Raw genomic sequence first — 27705 nt, 5'->3', positions numbered from 1 at the left:
AGGTCACGCTTAAAATTGTGGGGATTGGGGACTAATCGTATTGATCTGGGAAGTGCATTCCAAAGAATTGGCGCAGCACGAGTAAAGTCTTGGAGACGGGAGTGGGAGGTTCTGACTATTGAGGATACTAACCTCAGGTCATCAGGAGAACGGAGGGCGCGGGTAGGGTGGTATACTGAAACAAGGGAGGAGATGTAGGGTGGTGCTGAGCCATGGAGGGCTTTGTGGGTGAGGGTAATAAGTTTATACTGAATTCTGGAGTGGATGGGTAGCCAGTGTAATGACTGGCACAAGGTAGAGGCGTCGGTGTAACGATTGGTGAGGAATATGATCCTGGCTGCAGCATTCAAGACAGATTGGAGGGGGGAGAGTTTGGTAAGAGGGAGACCGATTAGAAGAGAGTTACAATAGTCCAGACGAGAATGAATAAGAGAAACAGTAAGAGTTTTTGCGGAGTTGCTTCTGAAGTTTCTAGTGCTGCTCGTTTACTCTGTGCTCTGCCTCATCATTTCCAGATGCCTTCAGTCCCCTACATCACGGGTGGGGAACCTCTGGCCCCAGGGCCATTTACGGCCCTCGATGACCTTTTATCAGGCCCCCGAACAGATTCTCAGGAACCGCATTCTTGGGCAGGGAGCTGTATTTTGATTGCCACAATCTCATTAATTTCTTCTTGCTCAGTGAGCGCACGCAGTGTTCACTACTGAACATTGAAGGGCATGCAATGAAAGATTACGTCCTGACACCAGTGCCAGAGTCAGGATGTACTGTGTGGGCGGAGTTTGTACGGCCCCCCGAAGGATGGTATAAATATCCAGATGGCCCTTGGCAGAAAAAAACATTCCACACCCCTGCCCTACATGATCTGTGGTGTTACATAGGACTGCAGGTGACATCACTGTATGAGCTGTGGTATTACATAGAACTGCGAGTGACATCACTGTATGAGTTGTAGTGTTACATAGGACTGCAGGTGACATCACTGTGAGCTGTGGTGTTACATAGGACTGCAGGTGACATCACTGTGAGCTGTGGTATTACATAGAACTGCGAGTGACATCACTGTTTGAGTTGTAGTGTTACATAGGACTGCGGGTGACATCACTGTGAGCTGTGGTGTTACATAGGACTATAGAGGGGGAAGCCAGCACTGCTTAAGGTTAGGACGCATAAATTAGAGTGCATATGCACATAATGTCTAGCTGTATTCAAAAATGAGATATTTAGCAAAAAAATTGATCAATTCAATTGAGCCACCCCGCCGCGCCAAGGCAATCTCATATGGGGGGTCCTACTCTATATATTTTTAATAAATGCTGTGCCATTACGGCCTCCTAAATACATTTAGAGCATGACCACATCAAGTGCAATCCCCCCATACGAGATTGCCTTGGCGTGGCGGGGTGGCTCAATATATTGATCAATATTTTGCTAAATGTCTCATTTTGAATGCAGTAAGATATGTGCATATGCACCTCATGTTATGCGTTCTGACCACTGGCAGTGCTGGCTCTTCTCTCTTTTTGTTACATAGGACTGCAGGTGGCATCATTGTGTGAGCTGTGGTGTTACAGAGGATTGCAGGTGACATCACTGTATGAGCTGTGGTTACATAGGACTGCGGGTGACATCACTGTGAGCTGTGGTGTTACATAGGACTGCAGGTGACATCACTGTGTGAGCTGTGGTGTTACATAGGACTGCAGGTGACATCACTGTGTGAGCTGTTGTGTTACATAGGACTGCAGGTGACATCACTGTGTGAGCTGTGGTGTTACATAGGATTGCAGGTGACATCACTGTGTGAGTTGTGGTGTTACATAGGACTGCGGGTGACATCACTGTGTGATCTGTGGTGTTACAAAGGACTGCGGGTGACATCACTGTATGAGCTGTGGTGTTACATAGGACTGCAGGTGACATCACTGTATGAGCTGTGGCGTTACATAGGACTGCAGGTGACATCACTGTGTGAGCTGTGGTGTTACATAGGACTGCGGGTGACATCACTGTATGAGCTGTGGTGTTACATAGGACTGCAGGCGGCATCAGTATAGGAGCTGTGGTGTTACATAGGACTGCAGGTGGCATCACTGTGTGAGCTGTGGTGTTACATAGGACTGCAGGTGGCAACACTGTGTGAGCTGTGGTGTTACATAGGACTGCTGGTGACCACTGTATGAGCTGTGGTGTTACATAGGACTGCGGGTGACATCACTGTGTGATCTGTGGTGTTGCATAGGACTGCGGGTGACATCACTGTATGAGCTGTGGTGTTACATAGGACTGCAGATGACATCACTGTATGAGCTGTGGTGTTACATAGGACTGCAGGTGGCATCACTGTATGAGCTGTGGTTACATAGGACTGCAGGTGGCATCACTGTGTGAGCTGTGGTGTTACATAGGACTGCAGGTGACATCACTGTATGAGCTGTGGCGTTACATAGGACTGCGGGTGACATCACTGTATGAACTGTGGCGTTACATAGGACTGCAGGCGACATCACTGTATGAGCTGTGGCGTTACATAGGACTGCAGGCGACATCACTGTATGAACTGTGGCGTTACATAGGACTGCAGGCGACATCACTGTATGAACTGTGGCGTTACATAGGACTGCAGGTGACATCACTGTGTGAGCTGTGGTGTTACATAGGACTGCAGGTGACATCACTGTATGAACTGTGACGTTACATAGGACTGCAGGCGACATCACTGTATGAACTGTGGCGTTACATAGGACTGCAGGTGACATCACTGTGTGAGCTGTGGTGTTACATAGGACTGCAGGTAACAACACTGTGTGAGCTGTGGTGTTACATAGGACTGCGGGTGACATCACTGTATGAGCTGTGGAGTTACATAGGACTGCAGGTGACATCACTGTATGAACTGTGGCGTTACATAGGACTGCAGGTGACATCACTGCGTGATCTGTGGCGTTACATAGGACTGCAGGTGACATCACTGTGTGAGCTGTGGTGTTACATAGGACTGCAGGTAACATCACTGTGTGAGCTGTGGTGTTACATAGGACTGCAGGTGACATCACTGTATGAGCTGTGGTGTTACATAGGACTGCAGGTGACATCACAGTATGAACTGTGGTGTTACATAGGACTGCAGGTGACATCACTGTATGAAATGTGGCGTTACATAGGACTGCATGTGACATCACTGCGTGATCTGTGGCGTTACATAGGACTGCAGGTGGCATCACTGTATGAGCTGTGCTGTTACATAGGACTGCGGGTGACATCACTGTGAGCTGTGGTGTTACATAGGACTGCAGGTGGCATCATTGTGTGAGCTGTGGCGTTACACAGGACTGCAGGTGACATCACTGTGTGAGCTGTTGTGTTACATAGGACTGCGGGTGACATCACTGTGTGAGCTGTGGTGTTACATAGGACTGCAGGTGGCATCACTATGAGCTGTGGTTACATAGGACTGCAGGTGACATCACTGTATGAGCTGTGGTGTTACATAGGACTGCAAGTGGCATCACTGTATGAGCTGTGGTGTTACATAGGACTGCAGGTGGCATCACTATGAGCTGTGGTTACATAGGACTGCATGTGACATCACTGTAAGAGCTGTGGTGTTACATAGGACTGCAGGTGGCATCACTATGAGCTGTGGTTACATAGGACTGCAGGTGGCATCACTGTGTGATCTGTGGTGTTACATAGGACTGCAGGTGACATCACTGTATGAGCTGTGGTGTTACATAGGACTGCGGGTGACATGACTGTGTGAGCTGTGGTGTTACATAGGACTGCAGGTGACATCACTGTAAGAGCTGTGGTGTTACATAGGACTGCAGGTGGCATCACTATGAGCTGTGGTTACATAGGACTGCAGGTGGCATCACTGTGTGATCTGTGGTGTTACATAGGACTGCAGGTGACATCACTGTATGAGCTGTGGTGTTACATAGGACTGCGGGTGACATGACTGTGTGAGCTGTGGTGTTACATAGGACTGCAGGTGACATCACTGTAAGAGCTGTGATGTTACATAGGACTGCAGGTGGCATCACTGTATGAGCTGTGGTGTTACATAGGACTGCAGGTGACATCACTGTATGAGCTGTGGTGTTACATAGGACTGCAAGTGGCATCACTGTATGAGCTGTGGTGTTACATAGGACTGCAGGTGGCATCACTATGAGCTGTGGTTACATAGGACTGCAGGTGACATCACTGTAAGAGCTGTGGTGTTACATAGGACTGCAGGTGGCATCACTATGAGCTGTGGTTACATAGGACTGCAGGTGGCATCACTGTGTGATCTGTGGTGTTACATAGGACTGCGGGTGACATGACTGTGTGAGCTGTGGTGTTACATAGGACTGCAGGTGACATCACTGTAAGAGCTGTGGTGTTACATAGGACTGCAGGTGGCATCACTATGAGCTGTGGTTACATAGGACTGCAGGTGACATCACTGTATGAGCTGTGGTGTTACATAGGACTGCAAGTGGCATCACTGTATGAGCTGTGGTGTTACATAGGACTGCAGGTGGCATCACTATGAGCTGTGGTTACATAGGACTGCAGGTGACATCACTGTAAGAGCTGTGGTGTTACATAGGACTGAAGGTGGCATCACTATGAGCTGTGGTTACATAGGACTGCAGGTGGCATCACTGTGTGATCTGTGGTGTTACATAGGACTGCAGGTGGCATCACTGTATGAGCTGTGGTGTTACATAGGACTGCAGGTGGCATCACTGTAAGAGCTGTGGTGTTACATAGGACTGCAGGTGGCATCACTGTAAGAGCTGTGGTGTTACATAGGACTGCAGGTGGCATCACTATGAGCTGTGGTTACATAGGACTGCAGGTGGCATCACTGTATGAGCTGTGGTGTTACATAGGACTGCAGGTGACATCACTGTAAGAGCTGTGGTGTTACATAGGACTGCAGGTGGCATCACTGTAAGAGCTGTGGTGTTACATAGGACTGCAGGTGGCATCACTGTAAGAGCTGTGGTGTTACATAGGACTGCAGGTGGCATCACTGTAAGAGCTGTGGTGTTACATAGGACTGCAGGTTATTGACTGATTTTGGTTTGCGCTATGTTCATGGGACCATTAGTTGTATTCAGAATGGGGCGTGGCATGGGTGGGCGGGGTTTCTCGTCTGCTTTCTTCGCTCCGCCCATTGTCACATGACCGTCTTTTAGTCTAACTCCGCCTTCTCACGTGACTGATCACACGGTGGTGACATCATGACAGCTGGTTTAGCCACACCCTATCACCCGCGTCTCCTCCCTGCTGCTCTGGTCTCACATTAGTGACGTCACGCAGGTCCTTCGGCGTCGGATCAGACAGGGCGGTACAGGTCGCGGTTCCTTGGACTGTGCGGCGGCGGCAGATTCCACAGAGCTCTCTCGTCCGCTGCTTCATTTCTCGGCCTGAAACCAGATTTCGTTGTACCTCATAATTGTGGTGTCTGTGAGCGAGCAGGGGAGGAGGCCGCAGCCGCAGGTAACGGAGGGCGGTGTTCACACTGCGGCGTGGGGTCTGCTCGCCCCTGTCAGCAGCGGCCGCTACCAGCTCCGTCTGTCCCACAATGCACTGCTGTATTTAACCCCTTCCTCTCGTCGTCCTCCTCAGATGTGTCTGTGCTGGGAGTGCTCCTGGCCCCCGCGGGCTGTGACTCGTCGCCTCCTCCGGGCGCGGGAAGTGCAGGTGGCGGCGCCTCGCTGTGGTTTGTCGGCAGGTGTGGGGTCACTCTGCCGATTAATAACACTTCCAAGCTGCTCGCGGTCCTGACCGTCCGCCGGCCCCAGTTCTGACCAGGGCCGCAGTCACACTCGGAGCAGCCGCAGTGTTCGGCTGAGTGCGGGCAGGCTAGTAACCTTACTAACTCCATAGCTGCAGGCGAACAGCATTTTTTCTGGTGACAGGTTCTCTTCAGGCTGTGTGCACACGCTGCAGTTTTTGCTGCGGTTTTGGCCCTGTGGAAACGCAGCAGTTCCGCAGACATGGTACAGTACCATGTAAGCCTATGGCTTTTCTAAACTGCTGTACTCACGCTGCGGTTTTTTTCCGCGCGGTTTACTAACCGCAGCATGTCACTTGTTTCTGCAGATTCCGCAGCAGTTTCACACCTTTAACATAGTAGAGGTGTGAAACCGCAGGTCACTTTACCTGCAGATCCACGCGGAAAAACCCGCAGCTGAATCTGCAACGTGTGCACATAGCCTTAGAGAGACCTTTGACTAAATGTGCCATGTTGAATTGGACACACGAGGTAATAGGCTCCGGTGCAGAGTGTGACAAATCGCAGGGGGGATATATTTGGTTATCCCACTGCTGCCACCAAATGTGTGACGTACTGCAGAGGTGTTTGGTTGCCCCCAGTTCTTTAGCAGGGATTTTCGTATATCCCACTTTCTAATTTTGGTTTGGAACTTGCAGCTCTCCGGTGCCCCCCTTACCCTCAAGTCAGTCAAGGAACTGCACCTAGGTTAAGTAGTCGCCAGATGGGTCGCCTCACCGTGTACAGGCTAATAGGAAGGCTGCAGTGAGGGAGATGTCTAATCCCAGTCCTAGGCAGGATATACACTTTTCAAACTCCGTCCATCACTGCCAGGGTCTCCCCTCAAAAGCCCAGAACACACTAAGCTGCCACCAGCTCCTCGTTCTAATCTTAAGATTGGGTCAGGAGCCACCCGATCAGTAGCATTGGCTTAATTTAGCACGGAGGTCGTGGGGATACGTTAGAGAGCAAGGAGAAACGAAGCTAGTAATTTTATATTTTACTACAAAAAGTAGGCAGTGTTTACAAATATACAAAAAGATGTTAGAAATTGAGACAATTATAATATGTACAAAGCAACTACAAAATAAAAGGGATGAAAGTAGAAAATAAGCTTATATCATTCCATGGTAATCCATGCAGCAGGGAGGAGGCGCATATCTCCCAATGCATAGGGAACAGTATCTGCTAGGTGACTTCCGAGAGAGAGAGGGGGGGCTCTAGTCCCGCCCCTGTGTCTTATACCTGTGCTCAAACTTAAGCCACTCCCACTGTGCTGACCTCACTGGGTGGTTGGGGAACTCCCCTTTATGAAGTTATGAAATATTTTCAGTTGTTTCACGCTTTTTAGCTAATTATATAATTCCACATGTGGTAATTCATACTTTTGATGCCTTCAGAGTGAATCCACAATTTTCATAGTCATGAAAATAAAGAAAACTCTTTGAATGAGAAGGTGTGTCCAAATTTTTGGTCTCTACGGTATTTCTCCTTGTGAAAATGTAAAATCTGGGGCCAAAGGTAAATGCTTGAGGTAAAAATGTAATAATTTTTTCTTCACTGCCCAAACATATAAAATTCTGTGACACGCCTGTGGTGTCAATATGATCACTGCACCCACAGATTAATTTATTTCGGGGTGTAGTTTGTAAACTGGGGTCTCTTATGGGAGGTTTCTGCTGTTCTGTTACTTCAGGGGTTCTGCTAATGTGACATGGCGCTCTCAGACCAGTGCGGCACAATCTGCTCTGTAATATGGCGCTTCGTCCCTTCTGAGATCTGCACTGTGCCTCAAAAGTCATTTTTGATCAGCCGATTGTTATACAATTCTGTGAATTGCCTGAGGGCTTAAAATGTTTACTGCCCCCTAGATGAATTCCTCAAGAGGTGTAGTTTCCAAAGTGGGGTCACTTGTGGGGGTTTCTGCTGTTTTGGCATATCAGGATCTCGTCAAATGTGTCTGCAACCTATGCCAGCCAAAATTGCGTTCCAAAATTCAGTTGGCGCTCCTTCCTGTCCGAGCCCTGCCATGTTCCCAAACGGTAGTTTTCCACCACATTTGGGGTATCTGTGTACTCTGAGGCAATTGCACAACAAATTTTATTGTCCATTTTCTCCTGTTACCCATGTGAGAAGGAAAAATCTGGGGCTAAAGCAACAATTTTGCTGTAAAAATTTTATTTTTTCATTTTCACAGCTCAAAAACTACTGTAAAAGCACCAGTGGGTTCAAGGTGCTCACCACACCTCTAGTTAAGTGCCTTGAGGGGTGTAGTTTCCAAAATGGGGTCACATGTGGGGGGCCTCCACTGTTTAGACACATCAGGGGCTCTCCAAATGTGACATGGCGTCCACTATCAACCAATTTGGCGCTCGAAAAGTTGAACAGTACTCCTTCACTTCCAAGCCCTGCCATGCACCCAAACAGTAATTTTTCCCCACATATTGGGTATCGGTGTACGTAGGGGAAATTGCTCATCATATTTTGGGGTCCATTTTCTCTTGTTACTCTTGTGAAAATGAAAAATTTGGTGCTAAACCAATATTTTGGTGGGAAAAAGTAAAATTGGCATATTTGCCTTCCACATTGCTTTAAGTTTCTGTGAAGCACCTGAAGGGTTAATAAACTTCTTGAATGTGGTTTTGAGCTCCTTGAGGGGTGCAGTTTTTAGAATGGTGTCACTTTTGGGTATTTTCTGCCATGTAGGCCCCTCAAAGTCACTTCAAATGTGATGTGGTCCCTAAAAAAACCCCCCCAAAAACTGGTTTTGTAAATTTTGTTGGAAAAATGAGAAATTGCTAATAAACTTCTAACCCTTCAAACTTCCTATAAAAAAAAAATGTTTCCAAAATTGTGCTGATGTAAAGTAGACGTGTGGGAAATGTTATTTATTAACTGTTCTGTGCGGTAAGCGATCTGATTTAATTGCTACATTTTCAAATTTTTTGTGGCAAATTTTCATCATTTGCATAAAACCAAAAAATATTCACGATCTAAATTTACCACTAATATAAAGTACAATGTGTCACGAAAAAACATTCTCATAACCGCTGGGATAAGTTGAAGCCAATGTGTTCTATATTTTAGGAGTCAGAGTCGCTCCATTTTATACAGACTCCGACTCCCACTGCACAGCCCGGGTTGCGGCACCTGCATGACTTCTTCTGCCAGGAATGTCGGCAGGTAGTAGGATATTCTCAGGGATCTACTCCGGCAACCGTGGACTGTTGATGTGGACCAGGGTTCTACAAACCATCTAGAAGTCCTGGTTACTGGAGATTGGCCTTCCATTCAAGGACTGAGGCCGGGATCACACACAACGAGATACGGCCGAGTCTCGCAGGTTAAAACCAAGCTCTGGTGCCGGCACTCTGGAGCGGAGCGTGCAGCCGCACAGCAATACATGGAGCTGCACGCTGCGCTCCGGAGTGCCGGTGCCAGAGCTTGGTTTTAACCTGCGAGACTCGGCCGTATCTCGCTGTAGTGTGACTCCGGCCTTACTCTGATCACCAGATTATAGGTAGAAGATTTTTTGGATCTGGTCTCGGGAGGGTTCAGCATAACAGGATGGGCAGCTGTCATCTACTACTCGTTACAGACGGATCTTTGCGGCTTTGTCGTCCGTTTCGATTGGGGCCTTTTTGTGAGAATCGCTCACGGAGATATTTCTTTAACCTCTTCCTTTGTAGTCAATCTTCATTTTTTTTTTTAATGTTTTTTTCTCCCCTTGTCCCAAGAGGCGTAACTTTTTATTTATTATTCCATCGACAGCGTCGTATGAAGGGTTTTCTGTTTTAGTTTTGAGTGACACTAATTAAATGGATTCCAAGTGTGGGGAAAAAAAAATGTAATTCCGTAAATTGTGTCGGAACAGATACAAGGTGAAGGAAACGTAATTTTTATTAAAGTTTTTTTGTTTCAGTGTTTAAATAAATAAATAAAATCCAGAACTTGGTTTGTGCTAACATTTTCTGAGACCTGAAACTTTCATTTTTTTTCATGGCTGGAGCTGGGTGAGGTCTTGTTTAGTGCATGAGGAACTAAGGTTTTCGTTGGTTTCCTTCTTCTAACCGCATCGGGCACAGTTGGCTGCAATCCCTGCTATTATGCAGGAGTATGGATTTCAGGGTACGTGCGGGGGTTATGAGGGCACGGGCCGCTCGCTAACATTTGAATTCGGCTGCTATGTAGCAGCGATCAGAGCAAGGTCGGGACGATGATCTTCGAGGAGGGAGCTGGCCGTGTTCTGCCCCAGACACCCAGCGTTGGAGCTGATGTTTCCGGAAGGGTTTAGCCACTGAAACCAAAACATTGAGTAGAGTTTATGATTAACAAAAGTAGATCTCTCCGAGGATCCAGATCATTTCCCGCTGCTTTGAGCAGGGGTTGGACCAGATGGCCCTGGAGGTCCCTTCCAACCCTACCAGTCTATGATTCTGTGATTTCATGATGTGGTGATGGAAGTCTTCTCCAGTGTTAGGAAGGTTAGCGGCTTGTTTGTTTATAGATCAATGAGGGGAGATTGGTTGGAGGAGGAAGATTGTCTCCCTAGAAAGTTCTTTGTGACTAATTGTGGGTGTATATAGATATATTATCGGCATCTCTCCAACACAGGATTGCACAATAGTGAAGGAGATCTGTACGAGGACGTCATGATGGAGAGCGACCGGCGTCCCACATCACAAGGTAAGAGGAGGCGTAAACACATGGCAATTACAAAATTGCTATGTAATTTGGTCTTTGAGAGCGGTTCTCTTCTAAAAGAAGATGGCCAATGTGTGCTATAGGGTGGAACTAAAAATCGCAGAAACGTCTCAGGGGAGAACGCCTAAAACCTTGCAAAATATGAAGTTCTGGCTGTCGTGGATGCGGGAAGGCGAAAGCCAAGAAAATGGGTTTGTTCAGATGAGCAGAAGAAATGCCGGCGTTTCATCCAGTAGCAGTATTCCGTTGCAGACGTTGTGGCATTCCGCTGCCTCTGTTTGTTTTGTTGTTTGGTTTGTTGGCATTTGATGCTTTTTCTTTAGACGCGTGTAAGTTTCTTCAAATCTGTGTGGATAATGTGTATACGTGTGTACCACTCGTATGGGGACCCCTTACAGCTGGTGACCTCTATTGCCCAGCACGCTGACTTCTTCACAGCTGATCTTCTTTTTTTTTTAATCCGCAAACTAAAAAAAAAAAAGTTGATCTCTTCCGAAAGGTCAAAATCGTAGCCCCAGCAGCGCAGCGAGACTGCACTCATTGTGAGGCCCCATAATAAAGGCCGAGTAGCAGGGACTCTATTGACATTTCAATGTGTTTGAAGATTGGTTTTCTCCACTGGACAACTCTTCTAAATTTTTACATGTTTGAGTCTCTTCCATATGCAGAAGATTGATTTTCCAAGAAAAAGGTGAAACTGGAGTCTCGGTGTGGAGCAGCCACTCCGGGCCTGATATTATTGTGTGGGCACGACTTTGTTATCTTGGTGTGGTTGACTAGCACAACATTATTACAGTCATATGTTAAAGTTTGGGCACCCCTATTAATGTTAACCTTTTTTCTTTATAACAATTTTGGTTTTTGCAACAGCTATTTCCGTTTCATATATCTAATAACTGATGGACTCAGTTATATTTCTGGATTCAAATGAGGTTTATTGTACTAACAGAAAATGTGCAATCTGCATTTAAACAAAATTTGACTGGTGCAAAAGTATGGGCCCCCTTATCATTTTCTTGATTTGAACACTCCTAACTACTTTTTACTGACTTCCTGAAGCACTAAATTGGTTTTGTAACCTCATTGAGCTTTGAACTTCATAGCCAGGTGTATCAAATCATGAGAAAAGGTATTTAAGGTGGCCACTTGCAAGTAGTTCTCCTATTTGATTCTCCTATGAAGAGTGGCATCATGGGCTCCTCAAAACAACTCTCAAATGATCTGAAAACAAAGATTATTCAACATAGCTTTTCAGGGGAAGGATACAAAAAGTTCTCTCAGAGATTTAACTTGTCAGTTTCCACTGTGAGGAACATAGTAAGGAAATGGAAGAACACAGGTACAGTTCTTGTTAAGCCCAGAAGTGGCAGGCCAAGAAAAATATCAGAAAGGCAGAGAAGAAGAATGGTGACAACAGTCAAGGACAATCCACAGACCACCTCCAAAGACCGGCAGCATCATCTTGCTGCAGATGGTGTCACTGTGCATCGGTCAACAATACAGCGCACTTTGCACAAGGAGAAGCTGTATGGGAGAGTGATGCGAAAGAAGCCGTTTCTGCAAGCACGCCACAAACAGAGTCGCCTGAGGTCTGCAAAAGCACATTTGGACAAGCCAGTTACAGTTTGGAAGAAGGTCCTGTGGACTGATGAAAAGATTGAGTTGTTTGGTCATACAAAAAGGCGTTAAGCATGGAGGCTAAAAAACACAGCATTCCAAGAAAAACACTTGCTACCCACAGTAAAATTTGGTGGAGGTTCCATCATGCTTTGGGGCTGTGTGGCCACTGCCGGCACCGGGAATCTTGTTAAAGTTGAGGGTCGCATGGATTCAACTCAGTATCAGCAGATTCTTGACAATAATGTGCAAGAATCAGTGACGAAGTTGAAGTTACGCAGGGGATGGATATTTCAGCAAGACAATGATCCAAAACACCGCTCCAAATCTACTCAGGCATTCATGCAGAGGAACAATTACAATGTTCTGGAATGGCCATCCCAGTCCCCAGACCTGAATATCATTGAACATCTGTGGGATGATTTGAAGCGGGCTGTCCATGCTCGGCGACCATCAAACTTAACTGAACTGGAATTGTTTTGTAAACAGGAATGGTCACAAATACCTTCATCCAGGATCCAGGAACTCATTAATAGCTACAGGAAGCGACTAGAGGCTGTTATTTTTGCAAAAGGAGGATCTATGAAATATTAATGTCACTTATATGTTGAGGTGCCCATACTTTTGCACAGGTCAGATTTTGTTAAAATGCAAACCTCATTTGAATCCAGAAATATAACTGAGTCCATCAGTTATTAGATATATGAAACTGAAATAGCTGTTGCAAAAACCAAAATTGTTATAAAGAAAAAAGGTTAACATTAATAGGGGTGCCCAAACTTTAACATATGACTGTATATGACCCTGATAAGTAAAGCTAGAACGGGAGGTGATGAGAGAAGTGTGTGATATATGGTCAGATCTCCAGCCGGTCATAGACTCCACCACTGTGTCTCTATCACCCACAGATGGTTCCAGGAGGAGAAATCCACCCAAGAGATGTCCCCGTCCTCTGTGTTCCCTAGACCGTCCAGAGGAAAATCACAACGTCCTGGAGAACCACCAGGTAGATGACCCTGAGCTCTCACTGAAATACGAGCATAAAGTTACTGAACCACTGTTGATGTTATGTTATTGTCTTCTCTGATTAGGATGAAAATCTGTTGAATATTAAGGTTGAGGTCATAGATGAAGAGGAGACAGAGGCCAATCAGCCGTGTAAGGAGGGGGAGACCATCACCAGTTTTATAGAATGTCATCTAGATACAACTTCCATCATCCTATCATCACATGTAATCTATCTGTTCTGTGTATCCTGCAGATGAAAGAGACCTCCCAGAGAGATGTCCCCGTCCTCTGTATTCCCCGTACAGTCCAGAGGGAAGTCACAACGTCCCGGAGAATCATCAGGTAGATGACGCGGAGCTCTTACTAAAATACGACCATAAAGTTACTGAAGCACTGTTCATTTTACATTAATGTCTTCTCTGATTAGGCTAAGAATCTGATGGATATTAAGATTGAGGTTACAGAGGAGGAGGATGATGATGATGATGAAGAAAAGACTGAGGACCATCAGCTGTGTAAGGAAGGTAGATCATCACTGTTTTTAAAAGAGCGTCACTTAGATACAACGCTCATCATCTGAACATCACATGCAAACAATCTGTTCTGTGTCTCCTACAGAAGAAGGAGGTCCACCAGAGAGATGTCCCCGTCCTCTGTACTCCCCGGACCACCCAGAGGGAAGTCACAACGTCCCGGAGAATTATCAGGTATAAGGAGCTTAGCCCTGTATCAAATCTGAGGTCACAGATATCAGAGATTTGGGGTGTTTTTTTGTTAGTTCAAAGGTTTCTACACTGGAGGAGAGGGTAGAAAGTGCTGATTAGAAACATAAGGGTCGCGCAGTTCATATATAGGATCTAAGGCCGGGGTCACACTTAGGAGAAGCTCACAAGTCAATACCTGGCACTGCCGCCGGCACTCGGGATGAAAATACATGCAGCTGAACGCTCCATTCCGAGTGCTGCCGGGTATAGACGTTTGAGACTTGTGTGAGTTTCTCGCAAGTGTGACACTGGCCTAAAGGTTCTGTCACACTTAGCGATGCACCAGTGATCCCGACCAGCGATATGACCCGGTCAGGATCGCTGGTGCATCGCTAAGTGGTCGCTAGTGAGCTGCCACACAGGCAGATCTCACCAGCGACATAGCAGGGGTCGGGGGTCGTTACTTACCTGTCAGACGAGGCGATCCTGACGTCCTCCCACCCGCGTCCACGCTCGTCTCTCCACAGGAAGTTCAGCAGGAAGCTGACGATGAGAAACAGCCCAGGACGTTCTCGCGCTATCAGCGATAATCAGTGGGGAGCTGGTTGGAGGTATCAGACATAGCGATATCGCTGGTACGTCACAAAAACCAGTGACGTTATAGCGATATTTCTAGCGATATCGCTTAGTGTGACAGGCCCTTAACTCTCAGGCTATTTTTCCTCCATGTCTTAGGCCGGTGTCGCACACCCATGAAACATAGACCAAGTCTTACAATCTGAGCAGGGTCTGACCAGCGGCTCTCCAGATCTTATATGCCTATGAAGGAGTCTGCTCAGGTCAGGAGACCGGCTATCGGCTGGGCTGTGTCTCACAGGGGTTGTGTAACCGGCATTATTTTCACCTCCTTTAGAGTTTGGCTTTGCTTTCTAGAGATGCCCGCTAGTTTGTCAGGTCGATAAGGAAAGTTGTGACTTTGACTCCCTAGTGTGAGAAGATGTGGTTGTTACTGTAGGTTACATGGACCAGAAACCTGCTATTATGTTTGTTTTAATGGTTGTCTAGTGGAGGAATAGTAAATATATATATATATATATATATATCTCGAGGCTGCATTTTTTATTTTGTTTGATGAAGTGTTGGCGGTAATTACAGTGATCACTTTATTCGCTCTGCCGACTCCATGATTTATGTGGCATTTTTTTAAAAAGTTTTTCTACTTTCGCACAATGAAATTCTTACTTTTTGTCATTGCATTACACGAGCCAGGACACTTTATTTCCTCCGTGATGTACGAGGACTTGATTCTTTAGATTTGTTGCTACTACATTGAGTCGCAGGACATATTCCTATACCTAGAATGTGATCATCTCATAGTTCTGATCATTTTGGATACGGCAGTACCATTCACGCCTTAAGTCTTTTTTCCTTTTTTATTAACCAAAGGCTTTTGTAAAAGACGAGGCAAATCTTAGAGCATTTTTTGTATTCTTTTTTTTTTTCTTTTCACACAAAGCACTTATATATATTTTTTTTTAGGAACAGAAAGGTAATATTTTGCCGTATTACTGTAGTGCGATGCATTATGCCTGTGAGTTTTATAGTGGCAGGACAGGCGGCCTAATAAACTAATCTTATTCCCTATATGACCATTTTTATACTTTCGGCTGTAATAGCAACTTATTGAGACCCTGTTCCACAAGGGAGGTCCTGTGACATCACTCACCCGAATCTGCGCCTCACCCGGGGCGATACATTCTGCAGACTGACACTATGGGACCATAAATACGTAGCTCAGGCATCAGGCCCTTTATCGCAGCAGTAAAAAGGCATTTGTGTGCTAATACGGTCAAGAGGTTTCGCGATTTGGGCAATCGGAGGACCATCTTCTGCATTCTTCCCTGCGTGTTATAGGACAGGCTCCGTCTCCTCCATTAGAGCATTTCTTTTCCTAGTTACATTCACAGACCACTTGCATTCCAGTTTATGTTGAACAGTGAGATTCTCCCATCTGTCAGGGTGAAGAACTGACGATTATTAAAGTGGAGATCAAAGAAGAAGAAGAAGAAATAATGGTGGGCGCCCCCCCACTTGTGAGTAACATGGAAGAAGAAATTACAGTTTGTGTGATACCAGGTATGTAACAATGAATGTAGAAAGTGAGTCCGTGTCCCTTACTGGCACAAAAAAAAACAAAACGTTAGATTTGGAAATAACATAAAATAAAATTATCCTATAAACATAATGGCCTCAAATTAGACTTTGACTTCTGATAAATATCATGTGCACACAGTGTCTCTTAGATGCGAGAGCACCTGCCGAGTCTTCCCAGGTGAAACCGCTTTGGGAAAATCCTGGCATTGAAACTGTTTCACTGTCATTCTTGGCATCTTTTCCTTCATACTTTTAAGGTATAGAATGAGAATGTCACTTCTTTTCGGAAACCCTCAAGCAGTTGAAAGACAGAACATGTGCACGATGTTCTTTTTGACATTGCTGTGTATTATGTTCATTTTATGCGGTGATTTTTCAGGCGGAAACCACATGAAAATGATGCCGTGTGCACATAGCCCAAAACATTATAAAACCTATCCAGAAAGGATATCCAAAATCATGCGTTAAAAAAAGCTCGGCCCACATTAAAACAAGGTCTTTAAAGGGAATCTCACCCCATTTTTCGAGTATCAGCTGCCGGCACCGCCATCAGGGGCTTATCGCCAGCATTCTGTAATGCTGTAGATAAGCCCACGATGTAACCTGAAAGATAAGAAAAAGAGTTCATTATACTCACCCGGGGTCCGGTCCCGTCTTGGTCCGATGGGTGTTGTGGTCAGAGCAGAATACTGCAGTGCGAAGGCGCCGGACCCTGCTCTGCCCTCAACAGGGCAGAGCAGTGCGCCTGCGCAGGAGCCGCGACAGGCAGCAAAGAAGAGGACGTCATCGTTAGAAGATGGGAGGCGCCGTACTGGACCGATACACCCATCGGCCCAAAACCGGACCCGGACCGCCCCTGGGTGAGTATAATGTAACTAATTTTTCTTATCTTTCAGAAGCCTCTCCTCCTGCTGAAGCTACGTCTGGCTTTGGTACTAACTACATACACGGGTAGTTTTTGTGTCCTCGGTAATATTCATGTTAGACCTTTGTCTACTTTATTTAAAAAAAAAAAAAAAATCACTTAATCTTTTTTTTTTTTTAATCCTAACAGAAAATTGTTGTAAGAACTCTGAAAAAAACATTTCATCAAAAAATTATAAAGGAAAAGGTGAACATAACAGTCAGTGCAGCTCAAGACAAAAGATCTTTAACATTAAAGCACATCCAGGACTTGACAGTACAGATCCATTGTGTACTCCTCCTACTTCTGGAGAACCTTCTACTGGTCAATCACCGATTAGAAGAACTCCTGCCGTGGACAAGCCATACCAGTGCACAAAGTGTGAGAAGTGCTTTACAATTAAATCACGTTTTATTACACACCAGAGAACTCACACAGGAGAGAAGCCGTTTTCATGTCCTGAATGTAAAAAAGGTTTTACAAGTAAATCGCATCTCGTTACACATCAGAAAATCCACACAGGAAAGAGGCCGTATTCATGTTCAGAATGTGGGAAATTTTTTGCCAGTAAAACGCATCTTGTTACACATGAGAAAACTCACACAGGAGAGAAGCCGTATTCTTGCTCAGAATGTGGGAAATGTTTTACAGATAAAGCAAATCTTGCTTCGCATGGGAGAATTCACACAGGAGAGAAGCCATATTCATGTTCAGAATGTGTGAAAAGTTTTATTAAGAAATCTCAGCTTGTTACACATCAAAAAATTCACACAGGAGAAAAGCCATATTCATGTTCAGAATGTGGGAAGCGTTTTACAGAAAAAGCCAATCTTGCTTCACACAAGAGAATACACACGGGAGAGAAGCCGTATTCATGTTCAGAATGTAGGAAGTGCTTTAAAGATAGAACTAGTCTTGTTAACCATGAGAGAAGCCACACGGGAGAGAAGCCGTATTCATGTTCGCAATGTGGAAAATGTTTTAAGCAGTATTCAAATCTTGTTAGACATGAGAGAACACACACAGGAGAGAAGCCATACTCCTGTTCACTCTGTGGTAAATGCTTCACGGGTAAAGCAAATCTTGTTATACATGAAAGAATTCACAGAGGAGAGAAGCCGTTTTCATGTACCCAATGTGGGAAATGCTTTACAGATAAATCAAGTGTCATTAAACATCAAAAGAGTCACATACGGGAGGAACCAGTGTGATTTTCTACATGTATATAATGTTTTATAAGTAGATCCTATTTCATAATTGATTAGAGAATTGTTATTGAGTAGAAACCATTGTTGGAATGGGAGAAATGCTGTAAGAGCAAAGATGACCTTAGTAGAATTAGATTGGATCTTATATTAAAAACCCAGGATCCATGGAGAAAATGATTATGGCTATAAGGAGGAACACGAGCCTTGTTTGCTACATATGCCATTTATTACTCTATTCATAAATTCATCTACACTGCATGAGAATACAGTGGAAGAAGTCAGGACACCCCATGCAAACTTTGTAAAAATTTTACATACCCTGATTCAATCTTCATTCAAGGTAAAGGTGGTTCAACCGGACTGAAAAATAATTGCAGATCCGCCGTTTCCTGTGGCTCAAGCCTCTGGTGAGGTCCCTTTGGCAAAAACATGAAAGACTTACCTATAGCCCCATTGTAATTTTTTATGTTTATGCTACTCTCTACTGGACTAAAAATAATGATGCAGCATTATATCCAATATGCATAAGTGTGAATGAGACCTTACTGCCGGATTCATGGGACTTTCCTTCCATGCACAGCCAGTTGTACATTCTCACCAGGATCTGGATGGATACACGTAGACTTACCATTCAAGAACCCGCTTTATGTTTTTTTTTAATGTTGACTGTCATATTTCTGACTTTATCAGCCTGATCATCAGATGAGCTCACGTTATCGTCAAGCAGCCTCCGGTACAGTGAAGACTTAGTGGTGGTTGTAGGTTGATAACCCGGTGCTGACACAGTAGAGCGGTCCCACACTATAACATTTCCACCGCTGGGCTGTATAGTCAGAATCGGGTCTTTCTGGTGAAATGCCGTCTTTACATTTTAAACAGGCAATTGTTCTAGCAGTTATATTGTTTTTTTTTCTGCTGAAACATCCAACTGTGTTTTATATTTTTGCAGTCTTTTGCCATGACAGACATCAATAGTAGAATTAATGGTAGCTCGGGGGGTTGGCACTGTACTTTATATGGAGCAACGCGGTGGCTCAGTGGTTAGCGTTGTCACTATTCCTCCTGAGTGTCTGGACATAGTGAATGACAATTCTGCCGTCCAATCTAGGAAAGGAGCATACAGTCAGATGCAGGATTGTGCTGAGATGTCAGTGTCTGGAGTGACAGTTTAGCCGTCCAATCAAGACCAGGGTGTGCCAGTGCTACATTCATGTGTCACGCTGAATGATGGATAAGTGCACAAAAAAGGGGAATGGGAACCCAAACATAAAAGTGGGTAGTGGAGACCCCTAGGCAGATCTAAAATCACCCTGACTGCCCTAACAGTCCTTATATATGTTCTGCGCCTATCGCCGAGCAGGCGCCTAATCCTTGTCTGATCATAGTGACTAAAGACAAAGAGGGAAGACAAACGGGCACATTTAGCTTGAGAAGACAACCAAGATGTCACACCAGCAATACTCCTACCGAGTCCTCTGAGAAGGAACTAACCGACTGTAAGTACTCCCAACCAGACAGAGACAAGAGCTAACAACAGCACCATGCTGCTGCAATTGAATGTATTTAGACCTGCAGCACAGGTGTGTGATTAGCAGCAGAAGATGGAGGTAACCATTGGTCCTAAAGGGAGAGGGATATCGCTCCATAACAGAGATGCAAAAATCAAGAAGGTGCTTGAGCTAAACGCAAAGACCCTTCCACAGCCGGATCCAGGATGACTGTCACACCTGACACACCCGTGACACCATGTCTCTCTTGTCCAGAGTAACTACCTGGCTATTTAACCATCTCTCTGCCCTTGATTGCTGCTAATTGTAGCTTTGCTCATGAGGTGTGTGTGCTCTGTGCTCCTAGTCGTGTATTTTGAGGTTTGCTGCTCGACCTCGCATTTGTCTTGACCATTCATTTGCCTCGTCCTTTGATTGTGATCCACTACCTTCTTGGAATTTTTTTTACCTCGGGCTGTTTCCCGACTACTCCTTCATATCACCCCTGTCTATGACGTACTCTCTTGGCTTTTGACCTCGGACCTCTTGACTACATCAGCCTCACAGGTTATCCTTGGGAATGTGAAACCTATAGAGAAGGAAATGCACATAAAGAACCAGAAATAATCAAAATCATGTTTTATTAGCAAAATTATGATAAAAAATACAAGTATTATAATCCAAGACAAAAGGTAATTCGACAGTGAGAGGTACCAAGAGTGGAAACACAGGTCAGAGGAAAAGAGAGAGAAGTTCAGATTGCAGATGGTTAAATCCAACTAGTGTCAATTGAAAATAGCGTATTGGAATAACATATAACTTTTAATAGTGTAGGGATGTGACTCGCTCAGGTGCAGCGGGAGACAATCATGAGGCAGGTTCTTCCCAAAGTTCATGAGGTTTATTTGCTCCATAAACCATAAATCAGCGTATCACCAAAATAGCCTCTAGCTTAGGCACAAAAGATCATAAACGTCCGTGGCTTTAGACTCGGACCGAGAGTCTCAGCACATGCTGGGAGGTGTAGTCCTCCCCATATACAACTAATATACATAGGCCAGGGCAATGTCCCGAGCAGCGCTCTATCTGCAGCCGCAGACCCAGGAAGGCTTCTCCTTCCTTAGCACACAGGCCACTCTCTGTAGTGTCCCACCTGGACACATGGAAGTCTGTCCACACTCAGACAGACTCACTCTCACACTCTCACATGTGCCAAACACCTCAATTACATAGCCCTGTAACCACACCCACAGGTGATCACATGGCTATGACATCACTAAAGGTTGTATAGACACACACAGGCTTCCCTGACACAGTGTAACAGAAAGATCAGCAGTACCTCTGCTGATCAATACACCCTGGAGCCTGCATCCCAAGGCCACCCACCTTGAGACCCATAATGGTCATTTAGGACCCTGCTCCTGATACCACACTGAATGTGCCTGTACACCCGTCCTGGGACACCCACACAGCGCCCCCTAGCTGACATAGTGGTAACTACACCACATACCTCCCCCCTCTGTTCAAACTTGTGGGGTTGAACACATGACATCACCCAGGGATCTTGAGACCTGGCACCCATGTCACCTTGCCCTACCAGTCGGGAGGACCATCTCCGTCTGTTTCGGTAGTCATACTGCATATTTACGTTAGGCCTCCCCTGCCCCCAGCGGTCAGTATCTCGGCCTTGGGCTTTGGCCTTCCCGTGAACGTCCATCAGTGTGACCAGACACTCTTTAGTCTCCACCTGTCTGCAGTGCGCTCCGTCACCCGACCTTTCTCTCACTAGCTGACTCTCCTGGTTCGTACGGTCATGAGTCCCACGTCCAGTTGGGCTAACTGGCTGGTCTGAGTCTGACCCTGTGTCGCTACGTCCACCACCGAGTCTCGTGCCTATGTTACTAAGATTAGAACGGCCACTTGCGGACTCTCGACGTTCTTGCCTTCGACTACCTGTCCTTTCATTCCTTGGAGGATCCCTTCGGGTCCTTACACCTTGGGTTGGAGGGGGACGCCACCTGACGTTCTCTATCTGCTCATTCATCTGCAGTCGATCCTGTCTTAGCTGCTCAATCTCCGTCAGGTACGCTACCCGATATTCCAGGAGCATGCGAAGCTTCCCAATGCTTTCCACTGAGCCAACCACAATGACAGGAACCATGTCATCTTCAATAACGACTTGGATTTCACCAGCAGGAGGGATCCTCACTCTCTTCACACAGGATCGATTCACCATCTCCTGCATCACCTTTCCAAGTCTGCCAATGACTTTCCCCACCAGATTTCTGGGTACCGGAATTATGTCTTCCACAAAGCCCAGCCGACTTTGAGCCTCCCTTGCAAGCTCCAGACGTCGAGCGGCTTTCTTATTACGCTCCACGAGCATCTGTTTCGTGCGGAGACATTGTAGGTGCATCTCCTTCAGGACAGCCACCCTTCTCTCTGTGTCTTCCGTTTCTGCCAGTATCACCAACTGGTTTGTTTCTGGTGCCCAGCTCACACTATAGGCCTTTACTGCCTTTTTAAAGGTCTCATGCACACCTTCGCTGGCACACGCTTCTCGCACGTCTTTGGGTACCTCCATCACGCACTTGAAGGTCATGGACTTGCTCTCCTCCTGGACAGATGGCTCTGGGTTCCCCACGGACACTTCCCTCAAGGTATCTGCCAAGACCGGGTGACTGTCTTGTGCAACTCTTGGCTCACCATCTTCCTGAGATTTACAGTCTTCAGGACCCTTTTCCAAGATGGGCTTTGGCAGTTCTGCCTTGCTATCAGTCGGGCAAGGCCGCTGTATGTCTTCGCCCATCCACTTCTTCTCCTGTAGAAGACCTTTTACTACTCCACTGAGTTCTTGCAGAACTTTATCTCGCTCCTCTGCCAGGTAGCGACGCTGATCCTCTCTCCTGAGAATCTCCTGTTGATGCTTCTCTTGGGCCTCTCTGAGCACCTCTATATCTTCCAACAGGGTCTTGTTCATGGTTTTACATGCTGACAGGTGACCTCTGAGCTCAGAGACTTCCTTCTCCAGCTCATCCACTCTGTGCTCAGCTGCTTGCCTTAGGACTCTTTCCCGTTCGACATGTTCTGTTACAGTCTCCTTTATCAGCTGTATCTCACGATCCTGCTCTCTTTTGGCCAGCACGTGTCGCACTACTACCTCTTTAATTATATCATCAAAGGGTACCACTGGGTCAGTCACACCAGTCGAGTGAACCCTCCAGTGACCGTCCAGCACCAATGTGTCTAGTCCAGTCGTCTCATCTCCCAGCCCACCATCTGTCTTATCACGAGACGTCAGGTCCGTCAGTTGGGCAGATGTACTTCTTCCTCTGGTCAGTTCTACCTCTGACCTGTCCATGTCAGGAGCCGTCACTGTCTCAGTGTCTGCTTGTCCCACAGTCGAAGCATCTCCATCGTCAGACCAAACGTCATCAAACAAAAGAAAGTCCCGGCCCCTCTCCCAGGCATAGACTAAGTCCCGTGGTATTCCTCTACCTTGGCACTCACCACCTTTGGTCCCCTCAAACACTACTGTGTCTACTGCGTAGTTCACCGTTACCCCGTGTTTACAGCGAACCCTGACGTTTTTCTCGGTCAGAGAGAAAACGAGAGGAATTCCTGTCAGAGTCACCTGACTCTCTGAGACCAGCCGACCAAAGGCTCCTTCCCGGTGCAGCATCACTGTACACATCTGTGGCCCGTCATTACTACCCGGAAAGGATATTCCACATTCTGAAAAAGACCTGCACATGCACTGCGGTACTCCAGACGTACCTACTGAGTCACCCAGTGTTGTCACTTCTTCACACTTGGCCCCTTTCTGGACCACCACCCCGCTTTGGGTTGCCACCCAAATTTTGGTCACCGCCCCCTTTTGGAACTCCACCCCTTTTTGGGTTACCACTCCAATTTGGGTCACCGCCCCCTTTTGGAACTCCACCCCTTTTTGGGTTACCACTCCAATTTGGGTCACCGCCCCCTTTTGGGATTCCACCCCTTTTTGGGTTACCACTCCCTTTTGGGATTTCCCCATGTCCGTCCTGCAGAACCTCTTAGGCCACAGTTCACACCGTACAGTTTGTCTTTTAACGATACCACACAAGTCTTTGCTGGCACCACCACAGCTCCTGCTGTCACTGATCACCGGCACCTCCGGCTGCTGTTCACACACACACACAGCGGCTGGTGTCACTGCAGCTCCTGCTGCGCCATCTTCGTGGATCCGCCGATCCACCGGAAGCCGCTTGTCACCTTCGTAACCCCGCCGGGTTACTGGAAGCCGCTTGTCACCCTCAAAGATAAAAAAGCCACAAAAGTGCGCCCATAGGGCCTTACCAGTGCAGGTATAATGGGTTATGCAGCAATAATACAGGGTACTCACCCTTAATAGTTGTGTAAAGCCACAACTACTGTATCCGCTTAGTCATATGCAATAAAGCTGCAGCAGGATGGTGTAGACAGACAGCGTCTGCTACCAATGCTCCCAGGAAAAACACCAGGGCCCTGTGCTGCGAGACCTTCGTGACCCCACTGAGCCACAGCAAGCACTTTCAGGTTTTTGCAGAGAAAACGAGGAAAAGGAAAAAAAAACAAAAACACATGCACAGTCTCTCACGTGTCCTGTTCGTGTGCCACTCAGGACGTACCGTCTCCGCCTGAGACTGTCCAACACACAGGCGCACACCGGGTGCTATTCAGGGAGCCGACCCTCCTCCCAGGGTCTCCCAACACACCAGCCTCACCAGGTCCAGGGGCTCAGCGGGTGCTCTTCAGGACATCCGTCTCCGCCTGAGACTGCCCAACACACCGGCCTCACCAGGTCCAAGGTCATATCACGTGTTCCAGGGATCCGATTCCTCTCCCAGAACCTCCCAACACTGACCCTCCAGGACCTTGCTCACTGACCCCTCCAGGAACACAGTCTCTCACTGACCCTGGTCAGTGCAACACAGACTCCTGTCTGTTACCTGTGTCGGCCACACAGGTTCCTGGACGCCTCTTCTCCTCAGAGGTATCCCACAAATATTAACACAGTCACTTTCTCTGACCTCAGTCAGTATTACTCACGGTTGTCAGACCGTCTGCTCTCCTGGCTCAGAATCGCCAGCGATGCCACACGTGCTTCTGGGAGTCGCTGCCCGCAGTCTGTCACCAATTGTAGAGATTCGACTCGCTCAGGTGCAGCGGGAGACAATCATGAGGCACGTTCTTCCCAAAGTTCATGAGGTTTATTTGCTCCATAAACCATAAATCAGCGTATCACCAAAATAGCCTCTAGCTTAGGCACAAAAGATCATAAACGTCCGTGGCTTTAGACTCGGACCGAGAGTCTCAGCACATGCTGGGAGGTGTAGTCCTCCACATATACAACTAATATACATAGGCCAGGGCAATGTCCCGAGCAGCGCTCTATCTGCAGCCGCAGACCCAGGACGGCTTCTCCTTCCTTGGAACACAGGTCACTCTCTGTAGTGTCCCACCTGGACACATGGAAGTCTGTCCACACTCAGACAGACTCCCTCCACTCTCTCACATGTGCCAGACACCTTAATTACATAGCCCTGTAACCACACCCACAGGTGATCACATGGCTATGACATCACTAAAGGTTGTATAGACACACACAGGCTTCCCTGACACAGTGTAACAGAAAGATCAGCAGTACCTCTGCTGATCAATACACCCTGGAGCCTGCATCCCAAGGCCACCCACCTTGAGACCCATAATGGTCATTTAGGACCCTGCTCCTGTTACCACACTGAATGTGCCTGTACACCCGTCCTGGGACACCCACACAGCGCCCCCTAGCTGACATAGTGGTAACTACACCACAATAAATATTTAAAATAAAATATACCCAATCTAAAGTGCAAGGGGCTAGGACAAACAAATATTGTGGAATACACACAAAAACAAGGAAAATCAGTAGCCTATAAAAGACTCTTACAGCCCCTCAGTCTGTTTCCTGCGCGGTAGATAAAGCTGTTGTTGGTATCCTATTATACCAGGTACACGTGATTTTGGTTTAGGACGCAGGTACCAATATATGACCAGGCTGTGTGTATAATCCACAATCGTACAGGACCATAGTGTTGCAGGATCTATGGACCAGTTTACATCGGAAACGTTTCTATGCCCAGATAAAATCCTGCACCGGTTTTTAACAATTGCGTGTACATCAATAAACAGCACAAACAATGGCTGACCACGCAAACCCCCTGCTTGTCACAAAGCCAGACCTTATTCTCCATGGCATGTCCCATATTTACCCGACAGACTCCCATATACCACATACATGTATAAAGGCTACAATCTTATAATGGCAAATCTTAAGGAGGTCTCACTTCTATTGGGGGGTTGTAATTAACATCTGTCCTTAGACTGCAGCTCTCCACACAGGTCATGACCTCACGTTATCCTGAGAAGGCAGTCTCCTGTCTCCAATCTCACCAGGGGGCTTTACTGAGAACTACACAGTGGTAACATTTCACACCTCTCAGTGTCTTTGAAGAAGAGATGCCAATTGGGGAATGACACTATATCTATGAGAAAGGTTACACAAAGAGTTTCAGAGGAAAAAAATAATGTATTCATTGGTAAAATAGCCATGGTCCCGTCACAAACCAGCAGTTAGAATATTAACATGAGAGGCTGGTCTAGAAATTGGATTCCCAAGTCACATCTATAAATTAGGCCTACAGTCAAAGAAAAGGGTTCCCAGTGAGGGGCAGCCTAGCTGCTGTGCTCCATTTCATATTCCCCCCTCCCTCGGGGACAGAGTACCAGGATGCAAAGTTCGATATTTCTTGTAAGTTTTCTCCCTTTTATTTTATCGCTGTTTTGCATATTTGTATGTCACTTTTCATTTCCAGTTTTCTATACTTTTATTGTAAGCACTGTACCTTTTATATTAAAGCTTAAAACTTTAATAAGTCTGAACCTTGTTGCTCTAAAGAATCCACAGCCTACGGCTATGTGCACACATATGCAGAAAATCTAATATATAAAGCTCAATGTGGATGTACAGTATGTATGTACAGTGTGTACAGTATGTGTACAGTATGTGTGTACAGTATGTATGTACAGTATGTATGTACAGTGTGTGTGTGTGTATGTATGTACAGTATGTGTGTGTATGTATGTACAGTATGTGTGTGTGTATGTCCAGGATAGGCATCTGCACCGTCGCAGCTACAGCCACAAAATTTGGCACAGTCACACGTCTGGACCCCGAGAGCATCCTAAGCTATGTTGTGAGGCGAAATTTTAACCCTGCGCATTCCAATTCACCAAACAATTTTGCCCCTATCTACATAATGGGGATAAAGTTAAAGGAAGAGTGTTGGAGGCAAATTGACAGCTGTGAACAAGGGGGCTTCAACACATATACCACCCTCAGCACACATTTCACCACACACAGGAGAGGATTAGATACACAGCTCAGCAGACAGTATCACACAGGAGAGGATTAGATACACGGCTCAGCAGTCGGTAACACGATAGGATTAGACACACGGCTCAGCAGACAGTATCACACAGGAGAGGATTAGATACACGGATCAGCAGACAGTATCACAGGATAGAGTTAGATACACGGCTCAGTCAGCATCACACAGGATAGGGTTAGATACACGGCTCAGCACACAGGAGAGGATTAGATACACGGCTCAGCAGACAGTATCACACAGGATAGGATTAGATACACAGCTCAGCAGCCAGTATCACAGGAGGATTAGATACACGGATCAGCAGTCAGCATCACACAGGAGAGGATTAGATACACGGCTGAGCAGTCAGTAACACACGATAGGATTAGACACACAGCTCAGCAGACAGTATAACAGGAGAGGATTAGATACACGGCTCAGCAGTCAGTAACACAGGATAGGATTAGATACACAGCTCAGCAGTCAGTATCACACAGGAGAGGATTAGATACACGGATCAGCAGTCAGCATCACACAGGATAGGATTAGATACACGGCTCAGCAGTCAGTATCACACAGGAGAGGATTAGATACACGGCTGAGCAGTCAGTAACAGGATAGGACTAGATACACGGCTCAGCAGACGGTATCACACAGGAGAGGATTAGATACACAGCTCAGCAGTCAGTATCACACAGGATAGGATTAGATAC

The 27705-nt window shown here is 46.3% G+C and overlaps 2 protein-coding genes across 2 annotated transcripts in view; both read left to right on the top strand.

The window, feature by feature from the left end:
* The window catches only part of LOC141091580 (uncharacterized), a 111516-nt gene extending 85019 nt beyond the window's left edge, over window positions 1–26497 (top strand). Inside the window, exon 10 of the mRNA XM_073577236.1 lies at window positions 17230–26497. Coding sequence (XP_073433337.1) covers window positions 17230–18078 — 849 coding nt within the window. The 3' untranslated portion in view covers window positions 18079–26497. The remainder of the gene's footprint in view (window positions 1–17229) is intronic.
* On the top strand, window positions 5582–16927 carry LOC141091579 (uncharacterized). Its single transcript, XM_073577235.1, has 9 exons — window positions 5582–5734; window positions 10391–10462; window positions 13006–13103; window positions 13189–13255; window positions 13359–13447; window positions 13533–13629; window positions 13724–13812; window positions 15828–15945; window positions 16860–16927. The coding sequence occupies exons 1-9, from the start codon at window positions 5629–5631 to the stop codon at window positions 16916–16918; spliced, it is 795 nt and encodes a 264-aa protein (XP_073433336.1). The 5' UTR covers window positions 5582–5628; the 3' UTR covers window positions 16919–16927.
* Window positions 26498–27705: the final 1208 nt, after the last annotated feature.

Source organism: Dendrobates tinctorius, unplaced genomic scaffold (genome assembly GCF_039654945.1).
Source record: "Dendrobates tinctorius isolate UK_male_01 unplaced genomic scaffold, ASM3965494v1 ptg000055l, whole genome shotgun sequence".
NCBI classification, from domain to species: Eukaryota; Metazoa; Chordata; class Amphibia; order Anura; family Dendrobatidae; genus Dendrobates; species Dendrobates tinctorius.
Note: the sequence above shows the minus strand (reverse complement) of the source record. Positions and strands in the feature narration are given on the sequence as shown.